A 15584-nucleotide genomic window follows, 5' to 3' on the forward strand; every position below is an offset into this window, starting at 1 on the left:
CTGGAAAGTATAAGCATGGAGAGTATACAGATTTCTCTTTTCTACCAGACCAGAACAATCGCAAAAAAGAAAATGTCAGAAGAATATAAGAACCCTCTCCTGTTGCCTGGATTTAGGCTAATTCTCCATCACACTGTTTTCCTACCTGCCCTTCTATCTCAACTTTTTGAACAACTGCATAGGTTGTTCCTAGGTTCTGCAAAATGAAAATAGAGCTCCTTGCTTGGTGATGTCCTGGAAGGTGTTGTGATATAATGACCTCCTATCTATATGCCAATAATTATAGATACTGATGTATGAGTATCCATCATGTGCCAGCCATGTTACACATATTATCTGTTTTTCACATTCTTGCTCTTATGCTGAGCAGGTGTAATTGTTTGTAACTTAACTAATGAGCAAACCAAGGTTCAGAGGGGTTAAAGCGGACTCACATCTAAGGAAATGGCAGAACTGGAATTCCAGCCTAAGTTGCTCTGATTCTAGCCCTAGTGTCCTTCTACAACTATGGGCTGCCCTCTATGTTAACTGATGTACCATCGGACTGCTCTTCCTAACCAAGGGGGTCATCAGATATGACCAGCACAAATCAGGCAGACCTAGAATAGAAGGAAAACAGGGACAGGCTTAAGGGTTAAAAGGCAGAAGCTCCTTGGCATTAGCCCTTTCCCCAGGATTCCATGTTGACTGACTATTACCTGGGATCCACTTTCCACCCCTAAGAAAGAATCAGCATTTTCTCCGAAGTATCCAGTTTCGTATGATTCTTCATGTTCACCTTCATTCCTTTGAAAAATCCCACAACTTTCAGGAAAGTCTTGTTTAAATGCTTTAAGCCTTTTATGAGCTGAGCTTTGCCTATTATGTCCACTGGCAGCTCAGTCTTGGGCCGAAGTGTTGAATAGTGAGCCAGGACTTCTCAGTCAGTGTGGGACTATGAGCAGGATTTAGGTTTTCCCAGAGAAAGGATCCCTCTTCAGCTAGCTTTTCTTCCCAATTTGGTAATCTGACTTCCGGTGCCAATTTTAGAGAATCCTGATTTTCTTTTCTACAAGGAAGTCAGTGGTGTCCTTACAGGTATTGCTTCTGGATTTGGGTTTGGACGTAGGAATACAGAGTGTGCATCTGTCCATATTATGCAAGCCTCCTGATATAAGGTGTGGGGAAGAGTTACTTGTGAGACTCGGGGGCCAGTGTTACACCCTATCTACAGGCAAACTGGAGTTAGCATATCTGCCTGAATCGCAGTTCGGTGTGGGGAAGTTCAGGAGGGTCCAATAAGTGTTCTGTGTTTACGCAGAGTAACCGAAAAGCAAGGAACCGTTTAGCATTGGCTTGCTTGTGGTCTAGGTCTCTAGGTCTCCACAGCACAAACCATCAACGCTGTAAACACACCCAGAGATGCAAATGCATATGTCACAATTACAGTGTTTCCCAAGCAGCTGTTGTGTGCCTAGTACCAGGCATGTTTATAGCTGGAGATGTTCACGTAAAGGTAGAAGGAAAGGAAATAGAAGAAAGTCTTTCCCTAACACACATGTGCCAAATAAAAAAACGAAAGCCCCACAGATTGCATGCCAGCTGGCTAAAAGATGGAATGTTAATTTATGCTAGATCTAGCTGACCCCTGTGACTTCTTTTTAAAATAATGGCCAAGTCCTTGGATTAAACTAAGGTTAAAATCAACACAAAGAAATAGTCCCCGGGGCCAGACTTCCTTGGGTTCAAATCCCAGCTCCACTACATAGTAAGTGTGGGACTTGGGGCAAATTAATCTAACATCTCTGTGCTTCAATTTCAACATCTGGAAATTTGGGATAGTAACCTCAAAATGTTATTGTAAGAATAAACGAACACCTGTAAAACACTGAGAATGGCACCTAGCTAAAAGCGATTGGTCACTGAATGTTAACCATAACAATGATGATGATTTCCTCATTGGCCTGGATGTGATAGGAGGTAGGATGCTACAGCGTGTTTATTCTTGGTACTTATTCTCCAGCAGGGCTTTTCAAACTGTAATTGCATGCCACAGGACCTCAGGGTTTCCTGACACTTCTGTAACAGAGAACACGTGGGCAGGGCAGAAATGTTTAGTTGGGAGTGGGTACCACTCTGGAACTTTGCCATATTTGCATATTAATGCTGTTCAGATTATGCAAAACCATGCAGACTACAGTCTCTGGTAATTAGGAAACCTCCCTGCTAATCACTAGTGTTCATTCCTTTATCCGTTCATCCATTAATTTATCTTCTGTTGAGTGTCTATTGTATTCTTGGAATTGTGGAGAAACTGACATACCTTCTTAAATATTTGCCCTTGAGGAAGAGTACATAATTTAAAAGGTAATATAGAAAAACAAACAGCGAATTCTAACATGCAGTGGTAGGGTGGGCTGAGATACAGTACAACGTATAGGGTACTATATGGGTCATGGAAGGGGTCATCTTGAGTTCAAATTCCAGCTCTACTATGCCAGCGCAGCTGAGCCTTGGGGATATGCTTCTGGTAAGGAAGGGTAGGATGAGGCAAATCTAAGACCCTAAGCAAATTCATAAACAGCAAGTAATTGTGTATTGCTGAAAGGCATCACTCACAGGGGTGAGGTGGGGTACGGTATGGTAAGAGATCAAACGAGTGAGAGAGATTAAAGGTGTTGCAAATCATGCAAAGACATTTGGAACTTATCCTCAAGTGATGGCAAGCCATTAAAAGAATTTTAAGCCTGGGAGCAGCATGGACAGGTTTGCCAGAAAGATACTCTGGCAGTAGCATATCAAATGATCTAGAGCAGGAGTCAATAAATTTTTTCTCTAACGGGACAGATAGTAAATATTGTAGTCTTTAGAGGGCCACCTATAGTATCTGTTGTATATTCTATGTCTTGTTTGTTTTCAAAAACCCTTAAAAAATGTAAAAGCCACTCTTTTAATAACCCTTCAAATAACCTGGGTTCATATCCCAGCTCTACCCCTTACTGAGTGTGAGAACTTGAGCAAGCGGACTCAACGGCTCTGGGCACAATTTCAAAGCTCTCTCAATAACCCTTTTAAAGTCGTTTTTAATAACACTTTAAAAAATGTAAAAGCTACTGGGTGTAATTTGCCAGCCCCTAGTCTAGTGAAGGCAAATACAGAGTTGGGGGCAGTTGAAATCATCTAGAGTGGACAAGGGTAAACCAAATAGAGACAGTGAGAACAGAGAAGGGAGGGATGAAGGAGCCATGGTAGAGCAAGAACAGCCTAGAAATATTTAGGCTTTGGCAGTTGAGTAGGTGGAAGTACTCCTTCCTGAGATAGAGATTCAGGAGCTTAGTTTTCATTCTACAGAGCTGATGTCTTTGTGAGGCATCTGGTAGGGGCGTCCAGCAGGCAACTGTGCATAAGAGTCAGAAGAGAGACTCGGGCTAATGTTGGACACATGACAATCATTGGCATCCAGGGGAAGTCTGGAACGTTGGGGTCATTTATGGATTTACAGTAAGACTCCCAAGAAGTAGACAAGAGGCAGGTAGGGGAAGAGAAAGGTGTAAAGATTGAGAAAGAATAAACATACACATAGGACGCAAACCAAGTGCGTGTTGTTTCTGATGAAGCCAGCATGTGTTTTTAGCAAGACGTGCTTAGCCTGTATGGAATCTTGCTCAGATCTCCGATTAGCTAAGAGATGTTTTCAGAGACCGCTTTCTTCTTTTTGAACAAACTTTTTTGTGGGGGGGGGGAGCTTTTTCTGAGAAGTATGTATGTTGCATGTTGCATGCAGCCTGATAATATGACGTAGACAGGAAACCATCAAAATCCTTGAGAACACAGGCAGTAACCTCTTTGACATGGGCTGTAGCAACTTACTGGATATGTATCCTGAGGCAGGGGCCACAAAAGCAAAAAGAAACTATTGGGACTTCATCAAAACAAAAAGCTTTTGCAACAGTGAAGGAAACTAATAGAACCAAAATGCAACCTATGGAATGGGAGAAGATATTTGCAAATGACATAGGAGATAAAGGATTAATATTTAAAATGCATAAAGAACTTATAAAACTCAATACCCAATGGCTCAGTCAGGTAAGCATCTGACCTTAGTTCAGGTCATGATCTCAGGGTCTTGGGATTAAGCACCTAGTGAGGCTCCATGCTCAGGGCAGGGTCTGCTTGTCCCTCTGCCCCTTCCCCAGCTCGTGCTCTCTCTCTCTCTCAAATAAATAAAATCTTAAAAAAACCCACAACACCCCAAAACCAAATAATCCAGTTAAAAAATGGGCAGAAGACATATATAGACATTTTTCAAAGAGGACAAACAGATGGCTAATAGACATATAAAGAGATACTAAACAGCACTCATCTCAGGGAAATACAAATCAAAACCATAATGAAGTATCACCTCATACAGTTAGAATGGCTAAAATGAACAACATGGGAAACAACGGGTGTTGGCGAGGATGCAGGGAAAGGCGAGCCTTCTTACACTGTTGTTGATGGTAATGCTAACTGGTGCAGCCACTCTGGAAAACTGCATGGAGGTTCCTCAAGACCTTAAAAATGGAAGTACCCTAAGATCTAGCAACCATTGTATCCCAAAGGATACAAAAATACTGATTCGAAGGGATACATGCAACCCGATATTTATAGCAGCATTATCAATGATAGCCCATTATGGAAGGAGCCTAAATGTCCATTGACTGATGAATGGATAAAGAAGATGTGGTGTATATACAATGTGCTTGCGCGCGCACGCACACACACACACACACACACACACTCAATGGAATATCACTCAGCCATAAAAAAGAATGGAATCTTACCACTGTGGATGGAGCTAGGAAATATTTTGCTAGTGGAATAAGTCAGAGAAAGACAATTACATGATTTTGCTCATATGTGGAATTTAAGAAACAAAGCGAATGAACATGGGGGAAAAAAGAGGGGCAAGCAAAAAACAGACTCTTAACTATAGAGAAGAAACTGATGGCTATTTTAAGGCAGGTGTGTTAAGATGATGATGGGGCTTAAGGACGGCACTTGTGATGAGTGTTGGGGGATGTATGCAAATGATGAACCAATCACTCATTTTACACCTGAAACGAATATTACACTATATGTTAACTGCATTTTAAATAAAAATTTGGAGGAAAAAAATAAGGGAGGCATCCTATATTTAACTCTTTGAACTGCAAAAAGAAAAAAAAAGAATATGAAGTAGACAGAGAGATGCCAACTCCATAATAAACTGAGGGAATACTAGGTGGAACTTAAAAAAAATTCATAATTACTAACCCTGGAGGAGCAGCTAATGTAGCCTCCTATACATGAAATACTTCTGGGTACAGGCTGGCTATCGTAGGGCTATCATATTAATGTTTTCAAACCAATCTGGTACTCCTGGTGCCCAAGACCCAGGGGATGAGACTCTAATGCTTCTTTCCTTATGGACCTGACCAGGCAGCACTATGGTGAATCCGGTCAATTATAGGTCCACAGAGCTTAGGGGTCGGCAATGAAAGCAGAGAGAGAAGGAGGCAGAGTCCTCTTGTTTTCTAAGTCAATTGTCACTGCAGCCTGTGAAAATCCATTTCTTTTTTTTTTTTTTTAAAGATTTTTATTTATTTATTTGACAGAGAGAGAGATCACAAGTAGGCAGAGAGGAAGGCAGAGAGAGAGAGAGGAGGAAGCAGGCTCCCTGCGGAGCAGAGAGCCCGATGCGGGGCTCGATCCCAGGACCCTGAGATCATGACCTGAGCCGAAGGCAGCGGCTTAATCCACTGAGCCACCCAGGCGCCCCGAAAATCCATTTCTAACACACCCTCTATGCTGTGCTGGCAAGTCCGGTCCTTCTTTGTTCTCGGGCTGAACCACGTGGCCACACTTGGTTATTTTCACCTCCAGCCAGTCCAGAATGTTCCCTGAACACTGGCAGATTTGAGTCTGTTAACTTCCACTGTGTCTGCTCCCTCCACACACAGGCACTTTGTGGGTTGGCCTCAACTCCAAGGCCAGGTGTGAACTCCAACTCACCAAGGTGCAAGTGTGTGGGCTGGTGGGAGTCTGTGAGGGAAGGTGGGGTGGGAAGGGGTGGGGGGAAAAGGAAGGTGTTTGGAATCCCTAAGTGTCACTTCAGTGCGAGTTCTGTCTCCTGCCACCAGATCTTTTACCAGAACTAATAGCAAGGGCATCATTCTGCTCTGAGCTTCTCCTTCCTCTCCCGTTCTCTCTCAATGTGTTTCTTAATGGTGGTCCTCGAACCTCTGGTCTCAGAGTCATTTGTGGTGCTTGTAAAGGGTGCCTTATGGGGCTCTGCTCTACAGAGGGTTTCTGGGGTAGGGGAGGATGTGAGAATCTGCATTTCTTATGAGCTTCTGGTAATCACTGTGCACACTGAACTTGGGAACTCCTCCTTGACTCACTTTTAAACGTTTAGAAGTTCTAAGAGAAGTATTCTTTCCACTGGAGTTGAAAACAAACTCCGGGGTGTGGTGCATAAACAATGAATCTTAGAACACTGAAAAAATAAACAAAAACAAACAAACAAATAAACAAACAAACAAACAATAAAACCTCAGGGCCCAAGTTATTTTTTTCCATGCCAGCCCTTCAGGGTTTCCTAGCTTCTGGAGAGCAGTGACTTTTATTTCTTATTGTCTGGTGCCCACCACTGTATCTAACGCCAACCACATGTTTGTGAAGTTGAACGAATGATTGCAAAGGACACCTTACTAGACTCTGCCGCTTCCATTCCTGTTCCTCTATGATCCACTGGCCACAAAGTAGCCAGGGCGTCTATGAAAATGGAAATTAGATCATTTTGCTTCCCTGAGATCTTCCCAAGTCTCCCTGGGATACTCAGACTAAAAGCTAGATTCCTTCTGTTGGTCTCGGCTTAACCTCATGGCCCCATGCCACATCCCCTCTCGCTCCTGCCTACCACTGTCTAGCCAAAAGAACTTCCTTTGGGGTTCCTTCAACACACCAAACGCATTTCACTCTCTGGGGGTTTTATGCTGCTCTTCCCTTGTCCAGGGGTGCTCTTCCTCCTCATCTCATCTCAGGGAAGACACGTCATCATTCACGTCTTGGCTTACAGGTAACCTCTACAGGATATGCATCTAAGGTAGTCACCAAATCACTCCTTATCAACCCTGTTTAAGTGTTCTGCCCAACACTTACCACCCCCAATACCTGTGCACTTTTCTGTGTTTATTGTCTTCTTTCCTACCTTTCTTCTTTTCTTCCTTCCTCCCTTTCTTCCTTTCCTTCTTTCCTCCCTCCACTTTCTTCCATCTGTTTGGTGCCAGGCACTATTCTCAGCACTGGGGATACAGCAGCAAATACAGTCTCTACCCTTATGGACAGGCAATCAACAAATACATATCAGATGGTGGTAAAATTCTCTGAATAAAACAGAGTTAAAGGGATAATGAGAACTGCTCTTTTAGATCAAGGAAAGCCTTTCTGATGGCAGAAATTTGAGCAGAAATCTAAATAGATCTAAACTGCAGGGGAACACAGACTTTTCATTTACAATATTCCCAGTGACTAGAGGGGTGTGTGTGTGTAAGAGTGATAATAATACATAGGTCGATAAATTCTTATGGGGTGAATAAATATCCCTACTGATCTTTTAGTACTTATACACTGCATTTACTTCTCTGGCTTCCAAACGAGACTGAGTTTCACTGATAGGGAATGAGCCTTCTTTTCCTCCATCCCCACTATCTAATATAGGGTCTGGCTCTGAGGATGCATAGGAATGTTTGTGAAATAAAGGAGAAGCGGCGATTATGATAAACTAGTTTGTTCTAATACATTCAGAAACATCCAGTAAACTATTGCTTGAGAAGTTGGCACAGGCTTCTAAGAATCAAGTGAATTCATTTCAACTAGTAAATTATATATATGATGAGATACAGTAGTAACTGACTTGATAGCAATTCTTTCATAGAAGCAATTTCTTGCAGATAAAACTTTGGCATATTTCAAAGCCAAAGAAGGAGTAGACGTCTCCTCTGTTACTGTCTTCCTCTCTCGACCTATCTTGCTGGCTCAGGCTACAAAGAGTACACTTTGAATATGCGGCAAAGTCCCACAGACCCATAGCCAGCTGAATCTTGCAGATTCTTTCAGAAAGATGGATTTGGTACTAAAGCAAAAACAGACTAACTGAACTAGAACACCGGGCATTTCAGCACGTCTCTGTGTGAAAATAAATGAGCATTTCTGAACTGCTACTGGACACAGGGATGATGACAAGCAATGAAACCCAACACAGACGGGTCACCAACAGCCCATAGCAAAGCGGTCCCAATGGCAGCTCTGTTCCTCTTACATGCTCTGTGGAGATATATTCACTTTCTTTTCTCAAACAGGACTTGGAAAACCCTATTGAAAATGAAATGCCAGTCTTATTTCTTTTTGGACAGCTAAGTTAAATGGAGAAATTATGAGTTGGAGATCAGTATCCAAAAGCTCTTATTTTTCCTTACTGTGTGCCATTGACTTGCACCGGAAAGCTGTGTCAAGGCTAGATTGAAAAAAATCTCGAGAGTGACCAAAACTGTAAAACTGTTTGCCTGTGCCCCTCACGTGCTCTCCCTCTTAATGCTACTCCTCACCCATGCTCCCACCAACGTCCTGGTGACCGAAGAGCCAGGATTAGCTTTCTGCTGTCCTAGTCTAGCACCTTCAGTATCTTTAAAAGCACCTGGCTGCCATGTGTCTTTTTTCTAGCAAGATACCACGGAACCCTCTTCATCTTAAAGACATTAGGGCTAGACCCTCAGCACCCAGGGAGGTGAAACCTAAAAGGTGAAAGTAATATTTCCTAAGTGGTATTTCAAGAACTCTTGGAATCCCTGAAATGGTGAGAGCAAAAAATTGTTCATTGATCAAAGAACTGCTTGGAAAATAATGCATCCTATATTGTTCACTTGGAAAGTCACAACACATGTTGGAATGCTTAAAGGAGTTTAAAAAAATGGAAAAACCCAAATAATTTTCAATTGGGGGATAGTTAAATGCACTCAGGAACAGTAATCAGCCATTAAAAATGGTGAAGCAGATCTCTACATGCTATAACGCAATGTCTCCTAGACCTATTGTTGAGTAGAATCCACGTGAAATTTCTAAACATGAGTAATATCCCATTACAAAGCTGAATCATATGTGCGTATATGTGTTTTATATATAATACAATAAAATATATAAAAATTCCAGAAGGATGTATACCAAATTATTAAGAGAGGCAGACTCTGGGGAATAGGTGTGGGAGGATGAGGGCGACTTGCATTTGTCCTTTATAGATTTAGGTATTATTTGAATTATTTTGTGGCCCCTTTATTGCTTTTATTTTATAAATTTTTAATTTATTTCTTATTTTTGTATAAACATATAATGTATTTTTATCCCCAGGGTCCTTTATTGCTTTTATAATAAAAACGAGAAAAAATATCAGGCACTATATTAAAAAAAAACAACAAGTAAAATCCAGCAGTAAATACATCTGTTCAGCTCTATGTGAACACATCCCTAACTCGTGCGATCAGTGAACCCCCGTTTTGTGGAGCACCGAGAAAGAGCTTGTGCAACAGTTTGAAGTTATTGGCCTCAAGGCTCTCCCCACTCCCCAGCAGCATACGGGTTTTTTTCTTCTGTGGCCTTTTGTAAAGGAGTGAAGGAGGTAGAAGGGACCTCAGAGGCGAATTGGTACAACCCCCAATCACCTGCTTTTTAAGATGAAGGGACCAAGCCCATACAAAGTGAAGGGTCTCGGCAAGATCAGCCTGAAGCCCTCAGTCCTCATCTGACTCCGTCTGGGTCCTATCTTTAGTCACCAGGGGGCCCAGATGGGCTGGGACCCTTGGATTTCATACAAAGTATCTCCAGCACTCAAGGAAATGGTCAGGACCTCTAAGTAAGCCACGGACTCAAATGTTCTCCCTGAAGTTCCAGGTACAGCAGAGTCCTGGTGATCCTTACCCTCCTTCCCAACAGCCTGCCTTGCCCGCAGCTTTTAGGAGGAAGGAAGTGACCCTGGAAATAGCTGGTAAACACTAGCAACTTGGCATCCCTAGTGAGGTACAGATGTATGGAAGGATGAACTCCCCCATTCACTCAAAACAGCATGGGCTTGAGGTGGGCGGAACTGGGTTCCAATCTGCCCTCTTGATTTTGCCTCTTGCCAGCTAGCTAACATCGTCAAGCTCCTAAACTACTTGGGGCCACGGTTTTCTATCTCTGAAATAGGGATAAGAGCTCCTGTGTTGCCCCCCTGTGGTGGTCATTAACCAAGATGGTGGCTATGAAAAAGTTGCCAGCATGGAGCACTAGGTCTGTTGCTAGTCAAGAAATGCTAATTTCCATCTTCTCCTGTGCAAAATCAACCGTTTCTCCCTCAACCCCAGGAGTGCAATCCTGGGCACAAGGCCAAGGAAATATGAATAAGTGGTTCCTACACTTGAGAAGCTGACTGGCTGATGGAGATGATGACATGATTTGGTCACAGTAGGTATGACAGGTGCATTAACAGAGGTCCAGTGGTCCACCCACCCAAGCACAAGGATACCACTCGTAGCCTGCCCCCAACATCCTCTGGGGCTTCCTCTCATTGACTCAGTGACCTAAGGGGATTTACTCCAACTTCAGCTTGACCCCAAAATGTGTTGTAAAGATTTCTAGAAAAACCTGCGGGAATCCTAGCAATTAAGCTGATCAAGGAAAGTACAAGCTGGGGAGGACTAAGGAGCCCACACGAGGAGAGGATCTCAAGGTGTGCGTTCAAACCACCTGGCACATGAATCCTGCATTCAGACCTTGTCTCCAGAGTTTCTGTGGGTCCAACATCTGTGCCTCGACTTCCTCATCGTTGATGTGGTAACAACCACAGTATTTACCCCATATGGTTATTTTTGAAGATTAAATAAGATAATGCCCTTAAAGCACTGATCACAGTGTCTGACACAAAGTTAGAGGACACAGGAAAAATACTTAGTATCGTTGGTATTAAAGTTATTTGGTCTATAAGTATTGAAGCTGAAAGGCAACATTACCGGCATTTCAAAAGGCACCAAAGATGTGGGCGGGCTGGACAAAAATCACATTTGTTCACTGGGTCTCAGAAGAGTACACAGAAATGTGTACTCTTTGGACTCAACTTTGATATTGAATCCTTGGTCTGACTCTCGCTAAAGTGTGATCTTCTTGGGTGAGCTGCTAAACCTTGATTTTCTGTGTGACCCTGGAGGACAAGGTCAATCTTGGAGACTGACTGTTAGAATAACAAGTGCACTTACATAGAAAAAACCTGGCAAACTGCCTGGCACGATACATCCAGGCTCCTTTCTTTCCTTACCCAAAACCAGCCAGCGAGGGATGAGGACGGCCGAGTAACCATATTTAGGATTCCGGTTACTGAAAAGAGCATTCTCCGTGGATTCCAAGCAGACAACAACTTAAAATGAGGACCCTGGACCAGAGGATCTTAAGGAGCCCTCCCTCACCCAGAGTGTAAGATTCTTCTACTGACTGCCCATCGTATTTGTGTCACCTGCCTTGGCTCCGCCAGCTAACAAATAAGATCGTTAGCAAGTTCTCAGGCTTTGTTTCCTCTTCTGTGAAGTGCAGCTAAAGACTGTACCCGCTTCTTGGGGCCACTGTTAGAATTTGGTGAAATAAACACAGAAGGACCACATTTGCCTGGTGGACAGTCACGACTCAATTAATGCTAGCTATCACGATAGGTTGTCAGGACCACGATAAAGACGAAAAGAGAATGGATGCAGGAATTATGGCACAGTTCCTGGCCCACAGTGTTCAAAAATATTATCATGATAACTTCTACCACCGCCATTGATTTTACATTACGAATGGCTGTGGCCCAAGGAAACCAGTAATACGTGCTGTCATCCGGGTAATGACACACCCACACAGAGACACCATGAGATATTAGGATAATTAATCACAGGTCTGACCGGGAATAAAAGCTTTCTGGAACAAACAGCTTTGTCCGGCCCAGACAGAGGATGGGCTCGCCCACGGAGAGCAGCAGGTGCCGGCTGTCCTCTCCCCCTAGCCCTGGGGGACCACACACATGGAGACGGTATCCTGATGTATAAGCTTTTCAGTGGTCCAGCTCACAGAGTGGTAACGTAATAGTGCTTTGGCCTGGAGTGATAGCTTTCTGCCAAAAGTTCAAAGCGATCTGGAGCGTATCTCATTAATCTCTGGGACTCCTTGGGGATGGGGGTGGACAGGCATTGTTGCTATTACCTTATAAAGAGGACAGCATAGTGTTTAAAGAAATTAAATACCTTCTGCTCAGCAGTCCTATTGGTACTAAAAGAGGATTTGAAACCCAGGATGCCATCCCTGAGGCCCAGGGCCCTCAGCCCTACCCTTGGAACCACCTCGGAGGAAGAGTGAATCAAGCACCTTAGGTGAGTTGCAGCACCTTAGGCGAGTTGCGGCTCCTTACCGCCCCCCCGCCCCCCGCCCCCGCGCCACTCCGGGTTGCTGCAAGGCTCACCTGTCACTGAATTGCACCGCTTCTCCGTTCCTGGCCCAGCTGATGGTAGGCCTCGGGTTGCCTATGGCCTCACAGTGCAAAAGCACGCTCAGCGTCCCGCTGGCCAGGGCCACAGTCTGCCCCAGGTGGGTGACCACCTCGGAGGCCGAGAGCTGCTGGGCAGCTGAGATCTTCCGCAAGATGGTGGGCTTGCGGTGGGGCCGGCGAGAGCCACCCGCGGCCTCCCCGGCGGCCGAGGTCCGGAGCGAGCTGCTGAAGCCCGACACGTGCTTATGAGGGGAGATGGCCACAGGGGGCATCCGCCGCTCCGACGGCTTGAGCAGCACGTCCTGGTGCTCCATGTGGCTGCGGAAGATCTCCTGGGCCAGCTGGGCCACCAGGTGCTTGCTGTAGACGTCTCGAAGCTCCTCGGGCTGCTGCGAGAGGTTCCTGAGGATGTCGTCCAGGCGCCTCTGCTCGGCCACCATGGTGAAGGGCAGGGGCCAGAGGGCCTGCTCCGCGTTCTGGTCCTCCTCGGAGGATGTGTTCCTTTCCGTGGAGTCCTGCACCTCCCACGAGGCGAGGAGCTCCCCGGGCCAGCCCCCCTGCTCCAGCAGCCGGGAGACAAGGTCGTCGTAGCGGCTCCCGGGGTCGCCGGTGGGGCCCCGCTTCTCGGCCTTGCTACCATTAGAGAAGATGCCGTTCTGGTGTTTGTGGGTCTGCAGGGCCTCCTTTGGGCCGGCCTTCCTCGCCGCGAGGGCCTCCTCCTCGCCCCGCAGGCTCGGCGGCCGGGCCACCAGCTTCCGGTTGCCTCCGAGGAGCTTAATGACAAACTGCTCGTGGGCGGGTCCCGCCGAGCAGGTGTAGATGCCCGCGTCCGAGAGCTTGAGGCGGTGGATCTTCAGGTAGCCGAAGGGGGCCACAGTGATGTGCGCGGAGCTGATGAGGTGCTGGCCGTCCTTCTCCCAGGTGATCAGGGGCTTGCGGAAGCGCCGCGTGGGACAGCGCAGCACCACCGCCGTCTTGGGGAGCAGGTAGGCGAACCCCCCCACGACAAAGTGCAGCTTCCTCTGCCGCCGGGTCTGAATATAGATCTTCCTGGCAGCCGCAATGTGAGGACTGTGCTTGGTGGATGGCCGCCCGGGCCCTGCAACCAAGGGGATGGAAGGGAAGCCAGACAGCCGGAGAAAGAAGGGACCGCAGAGGACAACGAGGGTGAACACAGGGACAAGAGAGAGCGAACGGAAAGGGCAAAGACAGAGAGAGAGGAAGAAGCAGCTTGAGTTTATTCCGGCGGGGGCTTTCATTTACTGCCTTATGGCTTTCCGGGTAGGAAGTGGCCACCAGCTGAGGCCCATCAAGGCTCAGCAAAGCAATACTCCAACTAATACAGTGCAGTGGGGTAACCTGCCATAGCCCTGCTGGGGCTTTCTACCCCTAGAAGCTGAGATGCAGGTTCTAGATGGGGGTGCGGAGGATGTCAGGGGAAAGGCAGTTCCTCCCATTACAAGGATTGAAAAAAAAAAAGAAAAAGCAAGCAAGCATCATAAAAAGAGGCAGAGGACGAAGGGAAGGAGAATCTCTCCCTTTCCACCTTTCCCCTTTGGGTTCTGCAGAGCACCAGGGCCCTAGTGTACTGGGGGAGGGGAGCCCAGAGGTGTTACAACTCTAGGGATTAATATTAAACAGAACAAATTTGTTTAGAGCATTTAAAAAACCCCAGAGTGGACAACACTAGGCTTCATTAGTAATATGCTGACTCCAGCTTCCAGATCTCTCTATGCCAGCAAGTGAACTTTGCTCTACCCCCTGCAAACTGTTTTTCCAGCCGAGAAGAGAATTCGGCCTGGCCATGTGTAATTAAGATTCCTTTTCCATCTCCAGCTGAGCTCACCAGCCTGCTGCCTCCTTGGTCTCTCCTGCCTGATGATCTCCCACCGGTCTCGGGTTTAGGGAAGGCTACTGTGTGGCCACAACTGCTTCTGGGTGGGTCTGGTCTCCCGCCATCCCCAGAGCTCTGACATACTCACGTGCACATGTGGCCAGCATGCAGGGCCTGATGGCTGAAGAGAAGGGCAGGGGAGGGCACAGGGAGGAATTGACGATAGCCGAAAGCCCGGTTTTCAGCACCTTCCGGCAAATGGCGCTTCGAGTCTGCGTGCCTTCGCCACAGCTCGTGGAACACTGGGGAGGAAAGAAGGACCACCTGCATGTAAATGTGGGGAACTGGAGGCTACTGGGTTCTGGTATGGACTCCCGAACTCACCAGAATGTGAGAAAAGTGGCCTGGAAAAGCAACAGTCACTATTAATTATGTAGCATGGTGGGAAGACCCAAACGTCCATATTGTAAACACATTCTAAGATTTTTCTACTTGAAGGTTTCCTGTAGAAACTCTGTTTTTTATTTCTGTGGCCTGGGCTGTAGAGTTACAGAGTCATAGAGTCTGTTCTAATCCCAGCTTAGTATTTTACCAGTTGGCAACTCAGAGTCTGTTTCCACTTCTTACACTTAGCGTGCGAGGTTGGGAATTAAATGAGATAATATATTTGAAACTTCACCCACAGCGGTGACACTCGCGAATTTTTTCCTCCTCCCTTCACAAATATAATACTTTAACGTCAAGCATCAGATAACTGTTCTACATTTACTTTGTCTGAGGTAGGGTGCTAGATACTATGGAAAAAAATTGTGCAAGGTGGTCTGTAACCTCAAGGAGCTGTCATCTCATAATGAGTGGAGGGGAAATCCAAATGTATTGTTAAACTGAAATACCGCATGAGGGAGAGAGAAATCAAAACTGCAACAAGATACCACTTCATGTTCCCTGGAATGGCCATAATAAAAAGAGACAGACAGTAACAAATGTTATTATAAATGTAAATGTGAGAAATTAGAACCTTCCTATATTGCTGGTGGCAACATAAAATAGTATAGTATAGCCCTCTTGGAAATAGCCCGATAGTTTCTTACAAACATAAACATAAATTTACCCCATGACTGAGCAATTTCACTTGTAGGGTATCTCCTGGAGAGAAGTGCAAACATCCATCCAAAGACAGTGTGTTATAATGTTCAACAGAGACAAAAA

At 45.6% G+C, this 15584-nt stretch overlaps 1 protein-coding gene across 2 annotated transcripts in view; it reads right to left on the reverse strand.

Moving 5' to 3' along the window:
* The window catches only part of ADAMTSL1 (ADAMTS like 1), a 935024-nt gene that overhangs the window by 126145 nt on the left and 793295 nt on the right, over window positions 1-15584 (reverse strand). For both annotated transcript variants that reach the window (XM_046023640.1, XM_046023641.1), the window contains 2 exons: window positions 14524-14677; window positions 12515-13640 (listed from right to left, as the gene is read on the reverse strand). In XM_046023640.1, the coding sequence (XP_045879596.1) occupies window positions 12515-13640; window positions 14524-14677 (1280 nt within the window). The remainder of the gene's footprint in view (window positions 1-12514; window positions 13641-14523; window positions 14678-15584) is intronic.

Source organism: Meles meles, chromosome 11, assembly GCF_922984935.1.
Source record: "Meles meles chromosome 11, mMelMel3.1 paternal haplotype, whole genome shotgun sequence".
Lineage (NCBI taxonomy): Eukaryota > Metazoa > Chordata > Mammalia > Carnivora > Mustelidae > Meles > Meles meles.